Source organism: Zootoca vivipara, chromosome 8 (assembly GCF_963506605.1).
Source record: "Zootoca vivipara chromosome 8, rZooViv1.1, whole genome shotgun sequence".
NCBI classification, from domain to species: Eukaryota; Metazoa; Chordata; class Lepidosauria; order Squamata; family Lacertidae; genus Zootoca; species Zootoca vivipara.
The window spans coordinates 31,660,939-31,676,392 of record NC_083283.1 but is presented as its reverse complement, the minus strand read 5'-3'; the positions used below and the strand labels follow the sequence as shown (position 1 = coordinate 31,676,392).

The 15,454-nt window shown below is 43.7% G+C and overlaps 1 protein-coding gene across 1 annotated transcript; it reads right to left on the bottom strand.

Moving 5' to 3' along the window:
- Positions 1 to 504: 504 nt before the first annotated feature.
- Positions 505 to 13,333, bottom strand: RPL7 (ribosomal protein L7). The gene is made up of 7 exons (XM_035124512.2): positions 13,201 to 13,333; positions 11,272 to 11,374; positions 8,171 to 8,337; positions 5,438 to 5,575; positions 2,413 to 2,522; positions 1,731 to 1,941; positions 505 to 559 (listed from the first exon to the last, which is right to left on the bottom strand). Exons 1-6 carry the CDS (start codon positions 13,212 to 13,214, stop codon positions 1,733 to 1,735), a joined length of 741 nt encoding a protein of 246 aa, XP_034980403.1. The 5' UTR covers positions 13,215 to 13,333; the 3' UTR covers positions 505 to 559; positions 1,731 to 1,732.
- Between the last annotated feature and the right edge of the window lie 2,121 nt (positions 13,334 to 15,454).

Genomic DNA, 15,454 nt, shown 5'->3' with positions numbered 1-15,454 from the left:
ATATACTGCTCGACAGGTTTCTTTTTTTAAAAAAAATCAAACCCCCAAAGCAGTTCACAAAAACAATAAATTTATCAGTAAAATGAATTAACTAATTTAAAAGTTGAAATGTTAAAATAACTGACTAAAAACTCACATCAACAATTTTTTAAATAGCAGGTGCTGACATCACCAGCACCTCTCTTTCCCAGGGCCCACTTCATGTTCTATGTGAAGAGGACAAGGGTGATCATCATAGCTCCTTTTCTGACCAAGCAGATCTTTTGGCTAGCCAAAGCACATCTTCCTAGTCTTCTGACTGCCAAGGTCATGAACACCTTGTTGGCAGACAGACATCAGCTAACAGTATCTAAGAGCAAACTACTCAGGACCAGCTTGTGTAGGTTAACCATAGCTTAGCTTTCTTAATAACATTCATAACTTACTGTTTGTAGCTACCTAAATTAAAGAGTTGCAGAAGTACTTGACAGCCAGTCAATTTCAGAGCAAGAAACAACAGCACAATTTCACAGAAGATTTGTTTTATTAACAATGCATAGAGATGTCATCTGCAGGGCCCCTAGAAGAGAAGACAAACTAAGATTAGAAACATTTCAATTGGTGAATATTTTTTTGAGAATTTCAAGTTAGCCTAACAGCACACATTTCAGTGTTTTACTTGCCTTTATGTGCACAAAAAAAATCACTCTGAACCAAAAAGTCACTTATCTGGCTGCCTGTGGTGACTGTTTCCCATATAGCCAACTCTGTATACTACTGTAATTATTACTCTAAAACACACTCAAAGTGCAGTCTAAAGTCCATCTTAACCAACCACCCAAAAGATTTAATAGCACAAATAGAGCAATAGGGGGCATAATTTGTTCTCTGAATAAGAAGCTTGCAGCTTATGGCTTAACAGGACAATATGAGTTCCGAATACAAAGGGAAGTAAGGTACATAACAAAGCTGTAATTCTACAGCTAGACAAACTGCCATCCACACCTATATTTGTCAGATACTCCAGAAAAAATCAAGTTAAAGATTGTATAGCTTTATTGTACATTATTTTTAATCCTGCACATTGGGGCAGTTTGGTCTAAATAGTTAAGTTTGTTGTAGAATTTTGCCATATTGCTTTATCCTGTGGGCGGCATGATCATTGTATACTCACTCACATGCACACAGGAAGACAAACACAAGTTCCTCCCCCATCTTCTGCTGGTCTTTGAAATGTTGTGCTGAGATGCCATTGCATTTCCTAGCTAGGAGAGGGGCAATGAAAGCCTCTTACTTCATTTACAAAGGCACTTCTTCTGCCTCTGGCAGGGTGTCACCCCTAGAAAGTCTTAGTGTGCACAAAACAGGAAGGAACCTGTGGCTGAGAGAGAAGTGCCTTTGCAAGCTAAGACTGTGGATTCACCACCTCTATTCCATAAAGGTATAAGGAGCTCCTTTAGGAAGCAATACAATTAACATGTGATGCTCAGTTTCCCACCTGGGAACTGACCATGACAAGATCTGCTTAACTTTGTCAATGAATTCCCAAGACTCCACATGAAAATAATATTCTACAACCAGAAGCCTACATCCCTTGTGCAAGGTGGATATGTGTACAAAAACAAACAAAGCAATGGATCTTTTCTGTACACACCCTTGAAAAACTTAAGATGTGTGAAGGAAACCCTCGCTACAAGTTTATATTTAAATACTGTAATATCACTTGAAATAAGTTCTCCAGCTGAGCATACCATTAATTCATCCTCCTGATGAGCCGGTTAATCTGGTCTTCCCTGTTTCCTGCATCACCACCTTCTACAAAGTGAATAGTTTTCTTCTTCATTCCACCCCGTGGAGAAGACAGCTTGAATGGCCAGAGAAAGTTGTTTGCTGCTTTGAAGTTTTTGCCAACAGTATAGATTTCATGGATCAGATCCTCCATGCAAATGATGCCATGTTTTCCTAAAAGTAGAGTTAGAAAAGGTTCAGAGTACAAAGTGCCTTCCCATTCATTGATTGTTGCAATCACCCTGTGGGGAGCTGAGAGAATGCAATTTACCAAGTCACCCAAATGAGAGCATCGCAACCAAGAAGGAACTGGGACATGGGAAATGTATATCGCTATACACTGCATGTCCAACAGAATGGGCACATTTTGTCACTAAAGCCAAAATGTCCGTCACAACTTGATAGTGGCACTCTGAAAAACTAACTGAAGAGTTTACTCGTATTTGTTTGACATTAAGTTAAACTGAAGTTACTTTTTTCTATTTTGATGTTGACTTCTAATGCTAAACCACAATCTTAGGCAAGAGTTGGTTGTGGCTAGACGTGAAAACCAGAATGTGTTAGGTTCAAATCTCAGCTCGCAAAGCTTACAGATATAGAGATACACTAAAATAATCCAGTACAAGTTGCCATAAGTTTACTTACCCAGGCATCTTTTGATGAGAGAGTTATCTGTCAAAGCAATGCGCTGCTTGTTGATCTTCCCAAAACCACGCTTGTAGATCAACTCATGCACAGATTTCAAGTTGGGGTAACTGGAACAAAAGATAAGGAATGACAACAGCACTGCTAACTTAGTAACATAATGAAAATAAGCTGCTTGAATTTCTAAGTTAAAAATGTGTATGCCAAATGCATGAGTTCACTGGCAATATTGTGTCCTCAACATGTTACTGTTTGTCCATTCAGTACACATCTGTATTTAACACAGCCAACTAATTTCTAAAATTAAGTAGCTGAACACAGACATAAGCTTTTGGGTTTGAATGCTGGGAACAAAACTACTCTCACAAGGAATGAAAATTAGCATGGACAACTTCTGGCACACAGTGGAAGATTGCATTGGGCAGGACAGAAAGGAGGGTGTTGGGGGGGGGGAAATCATTTTTAGCCAAAGCAGGAAGGAAATCCGCTTGGAACATATTTATGACAGAGAGATGGTGGGGGAGAAATGACGACACATATTTTGTATTTGTTTATTAATTAAATTTCTACCCTCCTCTTCCAATCACAATACAAAGGACAATGTACAATATTCAAGTTAGAGTCATAATTGGAAAGCGTACATTAAAGATCTGACACAAACTTAGGTCAGTAAAATACAAGCATGAAGTAGAGAAAAAGCATCCAACACAAGTCTACTATAACCACATTAAGATAACTTAACCCAGCAGGCCAAAAGCTTGCCAGATCAAAAATATTTTCAATAAGTGACATAAGGTGGGTTTGGGGGGGGGCAAACTTATTGAGGCAGGGATTTCTGCATTCTTGACAGAAGGGATAGAAGATGTCCCAACCAACTATGCTTCCACTACCATTAGAATGCAGAGAAGAGCCTGTGCAAATCTTAAAAAGACAGGCTTATATGGGAGGAGAGCTACTACAGGTACCCTGGAGGCAAATATTTGGGCCCAGTATTTGTTGCTGGGAACTACTACCACTTCCAGGACCATAGGAATTAATTCACTATTTTAATACAGTCAAACCTCTGTTTGCGACCGCTTCGGTTTCCGACCACCGTGAACCCGGAAGTGTTTATATCCGGGTTCCACGGCGCTCGGATGCGCAGAAGCGATCTGCGCAGCGCGTGTGTGCACAGAAGCGCGTGTGTGTGCAGAAGCGTGCCTTTGGCGAGTGACCGATTTGGAGAGCGACCGACTCCGCGGAACGGATTGCGGTCGCAAACCGAGGTACCACTGTACAACACTTTCCCAAATAGGAGTGATACTTTTAACTGTACAATCACACTGAATTTTGTTGTTCAGCAGGAACTAGAACAGGCATCCCCAAACTGCGGCCCTCCAGATGTTTTGGCCTACAACTCCCATGATCCCTAGCTAACAGGACCAGTGGTTGGGGAAGATGGGAATTGTAGTCCAAAACATCTGGAGGGCCGAAGTTTGGGGATGCCTGAACTAGAATATGGTTTCCTATATAGAAATGCCACATTGGAAGTTTTCATCAGCAAGAAAAAGTATCATTTACCAACCTATACTCTAGTGCAGTGCTCCCCAACTTTTTTATCGCCGCGGACCAGTCAACGTTTGATAATTTTACCGCGGCCCGCTGAGGGGTGGACGTTGATTGTTTATATTTTATTTAGATTGTTTTGATTTAATAATTTTAATTTAATTGTATTTAAATGTTCCTTGGGCGGCCCGGTACCGGTCCGTGGCCCGGGGGTTGAGGACAACTGCTCTAGTCCATAGCCCTTTGGGTAACATAGGCCAGAAAGAGCCAACACCTGTATTATCATGAATTACTGTACTTCTCCAAACATTAAAGGTAAAGGTACCCCCGACCGTAAGGTCCAGTCACAAACAACTCTGGGGTTGCAGCGCTCATCTCGCTTTACTGGCTGAGGGAGCTGGCGTACAACTTCCGGGTCATGTGACCAGCATGACTAAGCCACTTCTGGCGAAACCAGAGCAGCGCATGGAAACTCTGTTTACCTTCCCACCGGAGCAGTACCTATTGATCTACTTGTACTTTGACATGCAGGAGCTGGGATCGAGCAACAGACGCTCTCCCCGTCGCGGGGATCCGAATTGCCAACCTTCTGATCGGCAAGCCCTAGGCTCTGTGGTTTAGACCACAGCGCCACCCGCATCCAGAGCTAAAACTATCTAGCCCCTATGTATTATAAAGATGAAGTTATTATGGAAGTAGACTTGTCTGATGGTATGAAGTAATCAACTTGGAGAAGATAACCAAGGCAGTTCCTCAAACAAAAATCCTTTCACAGGACTACTGGCAGGAAACTTTGCAATTCCAGACATTACACAGTAGCTAAAGTTCCAGCCCAAAAAGGTTTACAGTCTAAAATGTGACAAGAGGGGAAAGAGGCATGAAAGAGAACTTTGGTAAACAGAAGAAGGTACAGTGGACCCTCTGGATACAAATTTAATTCGTTCTGGGGATCCATGCACTCCCCGAAAAATCTATATCCAGAGGCGCCACTTCTGTGCATGGCATGATGGAGCTCTTCTGCGCATGTGCGAGCTGTGAAACCCAGAAAAATACTTCCAGGTTTGCCGCTTTCGCAACCCGAAGTTTACGTTACTCAAGAGTAATGTAACCCAAGGGTCTACTGTATATTTATTTGTGCTACACATTCTGTACAGTACACAAAAGAGTAACATGAAATGCACATGGAAACTTGTTGCATCATTCCACACAAGTGAAACTGCAAACAAATACCTCTTGTGGGACATTAGCTGGTCATATATGGGCTACACTATAGATCAGTGTATTTTTAAAAATGCTGCCAACCTCATTATGCTTCAACCTTCTAAATATGTATGATGCAATGTTCAGTCTGCTATTGCAGCACAGAGTAGAACTTTCTGCTCTGGAGCAGGAGGTAGAGACCACTTTGTCCAACGCAGACAAGCAGAAAGCAACATATATAGGGAACAATATATACCACTAAATTTAAGATTCAACTTACCCCCATGCAATGTAAGGTTCAACAATCCTCAGCATGTTAATGGATGCTTTGTTGAGTTTCACAAATGTGCCATTGAAAATTTGACGCAGGCGAAGAAGCTGCAGTACCTTGCGAACCTTGGGACTAACGCCATTAATTCTGAAAGTGTAGTAAAACATGTTTCTTTTCAGCACGTTCTCCACAGATTTAACTACCAGCTACTTCCAATGAAAATTTTCATCATATTAGTAAAACATGTAACACTCCAGATAGCTGAACTTACATTATAATTAACATGCCAATGACATTTATTTTTGCTGGATAGCATTAAAGATACTTTTGCCCCCCATACAAACAGTCCACTAAAGGATTAAAAAAATCCTACCAAAACAAAGTCCTTGCACAATTCAAAATAAGGAGCATTTAGAAAAAGTGGCAACCGTTATGCAATCCAAGACAAGCAAGAGGCCTTCATTGTGGTAGTAACCTATACAAGTGCTTCCCCCCACCCCAGCATTTCCATGGAGCAAACTGTACCACCTTTCATTTTTCAGGCGAAGACATGTTTATTCTTCTTACACTTCATTTTTTAGGTCAAGACATGTTTATTCTTCACACTCTTCCATCTGTTTTATCGCTACCCCTCTGCCATTGTGGCTCAGCTGTGCTCATATTCACAGAAAGCTACCACTGTTGGTAGCAAACTAAACCCAAATGAAGTATTGCCGGGCTGGGGGCACTGACAGCTTTTGAGCACCGGGATCTAAATATGCTAAATACCATTATTTTAAATGCTACACTGGATGCTATTATTTAACTATTTCATTATGTTACTTTATTAGTAATCACTGATTCTTAGGCAGTCTGAAGGCTTTCAGTGACTAAATTACCGTATATTCCGGCGTATAAGGCAATTTTCTAACCCATGAAAATCGTCTCAAAAGTTGGGGGTCGTCGTAAACACCGGGTACTAGAATCTGCGGTCGCTGCATATGGTGGGGGGAGCTAAAAAACGGCTGCAGCCATATCCCTGCCATATGCGGCAACCATATGAACGCCGAAGGAACGAGGGGAGCCGGGCGCGGAGCTGGGACCGCCGTGGCGCATGGCAAAGTTTCCCAGCTCACTTCTGAAGAAGTCCCCGAAGAAGCGCACTCGGGAGAGGGCTGATCCCCGCCGTGGCGAACGGCTCCCTCATGGCTTCGCGACCCGGATCAGTGCCTCTTCATCGAGGAGGCACACGGAGCCACCTCTGCGTCGGCCTCGCCCACTTCACCCCTTGCCTGAAGTGAGGCGGCAGCATCAGCAGCAGAGTCCTAGAGAGGATAGTCCGCTCAGCCCAACTGCCCGACGCCGCACGTGCACGAACAAAAGGGAAGGCTCCTGCTTTAGAGAGGGAGAAGGGGCTGAGCTGGGTGCGCTTGGCTTGCCAGCAGTTAAAAGGAACTGAGCAGGAGACCTAGAGAGGATAGCCCGCTCAGCCCAGCCGCCCAAAGCCACATGTGCATGAACAAAAGGGAAGGCTTTCCTGCAAGGAGAAGGCAGGAGGCTGTTGTCTCTCTGCTCTGCAAGTGCTGCCTTCTGGGTGGGTGGAAGGAGCAACTCAGTCCTCTGCGGTGAATGGAAATGCTCCCAAAACAAGGGGGCTGGCAAAAGGGCAGCTCTCCCAGGAAAGGATGTGGAGAAAAGGCCATTGAGTTTCAATGAAACCCAGTTCTCCCCACAGGAGCATAGGGAGTTGCCTTATAGACCAAGCAAGGCCATTAGTCCATGTCACTTAGTGGTGTCTGCACTGACTGGCAGCAGCGCTCCAGGGATTCAGATTCACATTCCCAGTCCCATCTAGATGCGTCTGAGATTGATATGGGGAACTGGGCTTAACCTCAGATATTGAATCTTGTGCCCAATTTCAGGTTAAAGGGACCTCTCAGATCTCACTCCTGAGGACTGCAGTCAAAACCCCATCATGGCTCTTATACAGCGAATATATACCAAACTCTATATTTTAACTGGAAAAGTTGGGGGGTCGTCTTATACGCCCAGTCATCTTATACATCGGAATATACGGTACACCTAGACCATAAGCAGAACAGAGCACTCATGCATTTTAAACTCAAAATTAAGTCCAAGTGTGCTCAGTGGAGCTTTCCTCAATATACTGAAACTTGTGGGATATTACTTAAAAATGCAAAGCAAAAAGTTATGCTCTTTCACTTTGAAATCAATTAGGCCTTAACACTGATATAAGGCTGAAAGTCTTGCTCTGCATTAGGCCCAACATGTATAATTTGAATGTTAAGTAAAATTATATTTATTTATATTTAATGATTCATGCATTACACTTATATACCGCCTTTCATCCAAAGATTTCAGGGTGGTTCACAAGATAAAAATACAGGATAAAAGCACAAATATTTGGAACAAAATCAAAACCACTATCACCCCTCCCATAAACACACTTAAAATATTTTTATTTTATTTATTCTAAAACCTGGACTTCATGAAACTTCCTACTAGCTGGTCAATTCTTTAGGCACACATCCTTAGAACCATTTTTAACTAAGGATAACCTGAATAGAGGCTTCTACACAAGGTATTGGACTGCCCCTCAAACAGCTGCAACCTCCAGCACCCTTAACAAACTACAGTTCTCAGGATTCTTTGGGGGAAGTCATATTCCTTACATATACAGTGTGGGTGTGAAACCAACTACTGTTAATTTATGGATTAGCACAACGCATTTGTTCATCTTACCCTCTGATCCTGATCACAAATGCCAGTTTGGGTTCAGCAGGTACATAGTAATTGCCAGCTTTGCGAGCCATACGGGCCATGCGAATTTCACGCCGGTACATCTGCCTGTACTCTTTGTGGTATAACTCAGCCCTTTTATAGATTAATTTTCGTTCAGCAATTCGCAACTGAAAACAGAAGAGAATTTTATTACATTTCATAAGTAAATATATGCACATTTATTACATCTTTATTTCTGTCTTCCTTCAGGGGATCAAGACAGCATACATCAGGCATCCCCAAAATTCGGCCCTCCAGATTTTTTGGACTACAATTCCCATCTTCCCCAACCACTGGTCCTGTTAGCTAGGGATCATGGGAGTTGTAGGCCAAAACACCTGGAGGGCTGAAGTTTGGGGATGCCTGGCATACATCATGGGTAGGCAAACTAAGGCCCATGGATGGTCCGGGAATCAGCATGTTTTTACTTTAGTAGAATGTGTCCTTTTATTTAAAATGCATCTCCGGGTTATTTGTGGGGCCTGTCTGGTGTTTTTACATGAGTAGAATGTGAGGCTTTATTTAAAATGCATCTCTGGGTTATTTGTGGAGCATAGGAATTCATTCATTATTTTCTCTTTATTTAGTACCTTTATATCATGACTTTCTTCCATCATGCAATTTTAAGTTTTTTCCAAGTGGTCTCTTATCCAGACACTGACCAGCTCCAGACCCACTTAGCTTCAGCAGTTATCTGCATCAGGCTTCCTCATCATGCAACCCAGTTTTCCTAACTTTTCATGTAGGTGACACACTTTTTAGACATGCATCATTTCGCGACACAGCAATTCAGTTTTACTAACAAACCAGGGGTTAAACTAACCCCTTTCCAGCACAGAGAGCCATTGTGCAACACGCCTACACACTGCAATCAACACACTAATATGTCGCGACACACAGTTTGGAAAGCTCTGATGTAACCTCACTGAAAGTAAGTGGCCTAGTGAGCTTCATTACTGAGTAGGAATTTGAACCTGGGTCTTTCAAAGTCCTATTCTAACACTTTAACTTCATTTCCACACTGGCCCTTACCTTTATTAACCTGTAATAGCACAAAGGTGGGCAGAGTACTATAATTATCAAATAGTTTCTGTTTTTTTGTGTGATCAGTCTATGCTGGAAATGCAGGGTGCTTGCTTGGAATTAATGTTTACTTGCTTTTATTATCTTGCTTTTTTAAAGAAGGGGAGAGCAAGCTCCCAGCCTTGGTAGAGCCAAGGCTGGGGGAGGTGAGTTTTGTAACTGAAGCAAGGAACCCCTTCAATGAGATGCAAGAAAAGAATGGATAAGGGCATTTGGTTAAGAAATTTATAATCTCTATAATGAAAAAGGTCACTGATAACTATCTCACTAATATATGTGAAAGATCATGTTGAATATGTTAGGGAAAGTTGGCTCTGGTGCCAGCTACAGCTGCTCATGGGAAAGAAGACATAAGCCAGAATGAGGAGACAATATTGTTTCTAGATACGCACTAAGCAGTGGGGAATATTAAAAAACAAGATTTTTGATCCATATATTACAAGCCTTTTGCAGGCAAATCAATCTGCCTACTAATTTTATAGAGGCACAAAAAGTTAACAAGGCAACTACCTAAGTTCTCACATACAAAAATCCAATTTTGCAGCTTAATGGTATCCCCTCTTAACATACCACATGGAACATTGTTACAGTATTAAGGCAAAACAAGCCACTTCCATCAAATTGCATCTAACACAACTCCATTAATAAAAGCTGCATGTAATCCTGCATATACTTGGAATGTGCTCCACTAAACACAATGGGACTTATTTCTGAGTGACACTTTGTGCACCTGGTGTGGCATGCTCTAGTGTAGTGGTTCTCAGAACAACAGCTGAGAGTGTGAGCTCTTCATCTGAAGGGGAAAGCTGGGGCAAAGAATGCCTGAGTTTGTTTTTCCTCCTCCTCCTTAAACCTTTTTCGTTTGTGTCATGTATTTTAGAAGGTACGCTTGAGGTATGTCCAACCCAGGCAGCTTTTTTTTTTGCTAAAGAAGGGGGGGGGTATTTTAAATAAATTAAATTAGATGAAAAAATTAAACGTCCAAAACTTACTTTTGCATCCAAATGGAGCACAATAAATGCTTTGGCCAAAATCCAAGGCAGAACCGCCAGCTTAAGGCCGTAAGTTTTGGAAAGTGCCAGAATGTTTAGCACTGTTGAATTGTGGCTCTAAGGCAGGGGTTCCCAACAAAATTTTCTCGAGGACCCCTCATCGAGCCGCTATTGTGACAAGGACCCCCATTAATTCCTAATCCTAAAATTTAAAAGTGAGAGCCAAATTAAGAGTCTTTTTATATTTTATATTTATACGTTTTTTACAGTTACAACAGAGTACTCCATCAGTATACAGTTAGTTTTAATTTTCAGTTCTTAATGAGATGAACCACTTTTTAACCAACGGTCCATTTTTAACTACGCGAACTATAGCTTCCGCAAAAAACGCTTTGTTTACAAACACTACTGTTTTGCAAAGAGGCAGCGCGCGCCAGGGAGGAGGGAGGGGAGTGGAGAAGACAGGGTACCTGCGCAGTAGCGCACAAATGAAGCCGACGCGCGCAAAGCATCTTGGGGAGGTGAGCGTTAGTAGAATGCGCGCGCTGCCTCTTTGCAAAACAGTAGTGTTTGTAAAGCGCCACCTAACGGCATACAGCAAAACTACTGCCTCTATCTAATTCTAGTTTTGCGCTAGACTCTGCTCATGCAGGAAGCGGCCAAAACAAAAAATCTGTTATCATACGAAATATATTTAATATATTTTTTATTCTAATAGCCTCTTGCGGACCCCTCTGGCATAGCTCGTGGACCCCTGGGGGTCCGCGGACCACCTGTTGGGAACCACTGCTCTAAGGTATTGTGGGTCATTTTTCATTTCACTCTGTGTGCTGTACACCTTCCCATATAGAAGGTAAGTCCAATGAAGGAATTTTTGTGCCTCTTGGTGGGTTAAAGACATGAAAGTTCCATTGTGTGAGAACAGCTAAGATCTTTGATGAAGTGCCAGCTTCATGCATATGAATAAAACTGTTAAGTTATATTCACCTTCTTTTGGACCAACAGCTTTTTCAGACGTTTGGCCTTCATATCAGCAAAAGCCTTCCTTTTCTTCAAAAGGCTCTCGGGAACCGAAGGCAACTTCTTCGCTCTACATTAGAAAGCAAGAGACATATACATCTGAATATGTATGTTTCTTCACATACATATAGCACAAAAAAAGAAACAATCTACTAATAGCCATACAATATCTTTTTAGACTTGTTAGTAAAAACTACTGTATTGCAGCTATACAACACTCTGCATATTGACCAAATTACGTACTTTATTCAAACTTTTCTCTCCAGAGGCAGGTTATTGCCTTCCTGAATTTCCAGGTATCAAGCAGTTTTGATTTCCTGAGATATACAGTGGTACCTCGGTTTATGAACACAATTGGTTCTGGAAGTCTGTTCATAAACTGAAGTGTTCATAAACTGAAACAAACTTTCCCATTGAAAGTAATGGAAAGTGGATTAATCTGTTCCAGACAGTCCACGGAGTACTTAAACTGAAGCGTTCATAAACTGAAGCGAACTTTCTCATTGAAAGTAATGGAAAGTGGATTAATCCGTTCCAGACGGGTCCGCTGGAGTACTTAAACTGAAGCGTTCATAAACTGAAGCATGGGTGTAATTGGTTCCGGAAGTCTGTTCATAAACTGAAGCGTTCATAAACTGAAGCGAACTTTCCCATTGAAAGTAATGGAAAATGAATTAATCCGTTCCAGATGGGTCCGCGGAGTTCATAAACCGAAAATTCATAAACCGAGGTGTTCATAAACCGAGGTTCCACTGTAGTTCTGTGAAACTCATTATCATCACTGTTGTAGTTATAAACATGTTTAAGAAACCAGTGGCCTGCAAAGTTGGAGTCGTTTTTTGGAGATTTATAAATTATCTTAAAATCCCAAATTATAATACTGGTATTTTAAAAGCAAAATAAAATAATAATAATAATACTCTGGGTGGCTTCCAACAGAAATATTAAAATACACTAATTTCTTAAAGATTAAAAGCTTCCCTAAACAGGGCTGCCTTCAGATGTCCTCTGTCTGGTAGTTATTTTTCTTTTTGACATCTGGTGGGAGGGCATTCCACAGGGCACCCCACTCCTGGAAAAATACCTTCTATAAAAATAATTCCGGAGTAATCTCAGGGCCATGGGTTCGAGCCCCATGTTGGGCAGTAAGATTCTTGCCTTGCAGGGGAGTTGTTCTAGATCAGGCATCCCCAAACCTCGCCCCTCCAGATGTTTTTTTGGACCAAAATTCCCATCTTCCCCGACCACTGGTCCTGTTAGCTAGGGATCATGGGAGTTGTAGGCCAAAACATCTGGAGGGCCGTAGTTTGGGGATGCCTATTCTAGATGACCCTCGAGAACCCTTCCAATACAACAATCGTATATATGGTTATCGCGACTAACGTTCGCAACAGCGGGTCAACGCATTTTTTTCGGGCAAACTATGCAAGAAAAAGCGCTCAAAGATCCCCAAGTAACCAATGCTTCCGACTTTTCTGACCTACCTAAACAAACGGAGATGGGCGCGTGTGCCGGAAGGCTACAGCTAGGCCTAACCGCGCCACGCAAACTACCAGACCAGCACGGCCTGCATGAAGCGAGGCGACCAAGTGAGTCTGGAAGCTGCCAACGGCGACCGCGGCCTTCCCGCTCGCCTCCAGCTCCGCTCATTCCGCAGAAATGAGCCCCTCGCAACGCGCCCCGCTCCAACAGGGAGGGACACTTCCTAGTTCCCAGTGGCATCCCTCTGAATGAACCCCTCCGTCTCCCGAGAAAACACTCGCTAAGAAGGCTCAGCAAAAGTCTCTTCAGAATACGGAGCGCTCAGCGGCGAAGGCCGAGAAACAAAACCCGGGAAATGCTCTCTTAATGTCGCGGATGGCAACAGATTGAACTGAGGAAGAAAAAGCTACTCACTCTTCGCCCGCCATGGTCGCCACCGGAAAAGAAAGAGTTGGCGCATGCGCGGTGAACTTGAAGAGTCTTTCCGCCACCTAGTGGAAGGGACCATTAACCGCAAAGCCCCAGCTTTAGGTGTCTCAAGCGTTGCCTGTGCCGAAAAAGGAAGAGTGCCTATGTAAGAGCCGGAGCTGTAGCACGTGCGTAAAGGTAAAGGTACAGTAAAGGTATACGGTAGGTAAAGGGACCCCTGACCGTAAAGTCCAGTCGCTGACGACTCTGGGGTTGCGGCGCTCATTTTGCTTTACTGGCCGAAGGAGCCGGCGTACACCACATGCGTAACTTTCATTAACTCCTTGATGCGGTGAATACCCAGGAGTTTTGGGAAATGAGAAAATAAGGCAACACACACACACCAAATGAAGGTTGATGGTTAGAACAACCTCTTTTTCCAAGCAGTGATGTTTGACGAGTGTTTCATTCAGGTCTGGTGTTATGAACCAGCTTTTGGATATTGTTGGTAGACATACACGTAGTGGCGTCTTGAATTCTCAGATTCTAGGCGATTAAAAATAGTACGTTTTATATATTTCTCTTGAAGTATATAAAGGGCATGTAGCCATGTACACTTTGCACAGCCATGCGCATGATTATTCTGTAGTTACTCCCAGTGAGTTCAGTGAGGTGCATAGAATTTCAGCCTTGACATTTGAACACTCTTACCCAGGGGTCCCCAGACTACGCCCCCCGGGCCGGATGCGGCCCAATTAGCCTCCCAATCCGGCCCGCGACGACCCCCGCCGCCCGCTGCCGCCGCCCGCTCTTACGACGCGCGGCGCGGCGGCGATCTTCAAAATCGGCAAAAAATCGCCGAAAATCCTTTGTGTGCATGCGTATGGGCCTCTCCTGACCCAGAAGAGGTAATTTCCGATGCACTTCCGGGTCGGGGGAGGCCCATATGCATGCGCACAAGCGATTTTCGGCGATTTTTTCCCCGACCGTGTGCGTGTGCGCATGCGCACGGGCGCACACTCCCCCGCCCTCCGGCCCGCTGCGCGCGCACTCCCCTACTCTCCGGCCCGAAGCCCGGTAAGTCTGGGGACCCCTGCTCTTACCGGTACTTCCCCTGTTGCCCTGCGACCGCAAAACCCAAGGAAAGTATGCTCGGGCCAGTGAATGAGCCCCTGCGCCAGTGTGTGCTCTCCTTCTCCTTCCCGATCCTTTCCCCCGTTTGTATCATGTGTCTTCGATTGTAGAACATTACTGTATAGGTGTTTTTAAGCGCTGATATGAATGAATAAATAACACCGCTTCTTGCGTGAAAGATGTACAGGACGTAAATTAATATGGGCACTCCTATGGACACTTATTTGGGACTAAAGCCCCATTGAACACTTCTGAGTACTGTAAACGTGCATTGGACTACAGCGTAAGCATAATGAAACGCGGAGCAAATTTAAAATTGAGCAATGACAGGTTAAAACTACATCTCCCAGCATACATTGTCAAGCGGGGCGGGGCAAAATAAAAATTATTGCTACAGTGCATCTTGGGTTCTGTAGTCTTTGCCAGCTGTGACTTAAGTCTAGACCTGCCGCTATGCATTCTGGTGAATGTAGGCAATTTATATTAACTTCTTTTTTTCCAAGGAATAGCTAAGCCTTAGTGGCCGGTGTGGCACAAAAATATAGTTTCCTGTACGAAGCCCACTGTTTCCCAACGCTTAGGCCTCTGCCCAGGTACCTGGGAGTAAGAACACATAGGATTACTGTCACGCCGCAAGTCAGCGTGCTGCGTCGGACTGCAGCCCCATCCTATGCTGTTAGGTGCGCCTAAGTCCATTCAAATCAACGTGTTCAGTTAGGCTTGCCCCAGTTTAGCGTTACAACTCTGTCTCCGGGGGGAACGGACTGTGGGCGAAGCCGCTCACATGAAGGTGAGCTGACAAAAGCTTAAAGCTGCAACCCTGTGGTGAGTTGCCTAGGAGAAAACACCAAAGAACTATGGGACTTACTTCTGAGTAGGAAAAAAAATTGCACAGTGCACGAACACTTCTCTCCTGCATACTCAACCCGCCCCTTTCCACGTTTACGGTGCCATCGCTTTAAATGGGACACTCTCCCTATGCTTCCTAGAGGTCGTGGCACTCATGAACATTATTGCTTTGAAAAACAGAAAAGGGGCAGCAGAGGCGCAGTTCGCACAGGCTGGGCGGGCCTAGCAGTGCGGGGAACAGTGCGCGCTGCCGCCGCGCTTGACTGCGCCGTCGTGG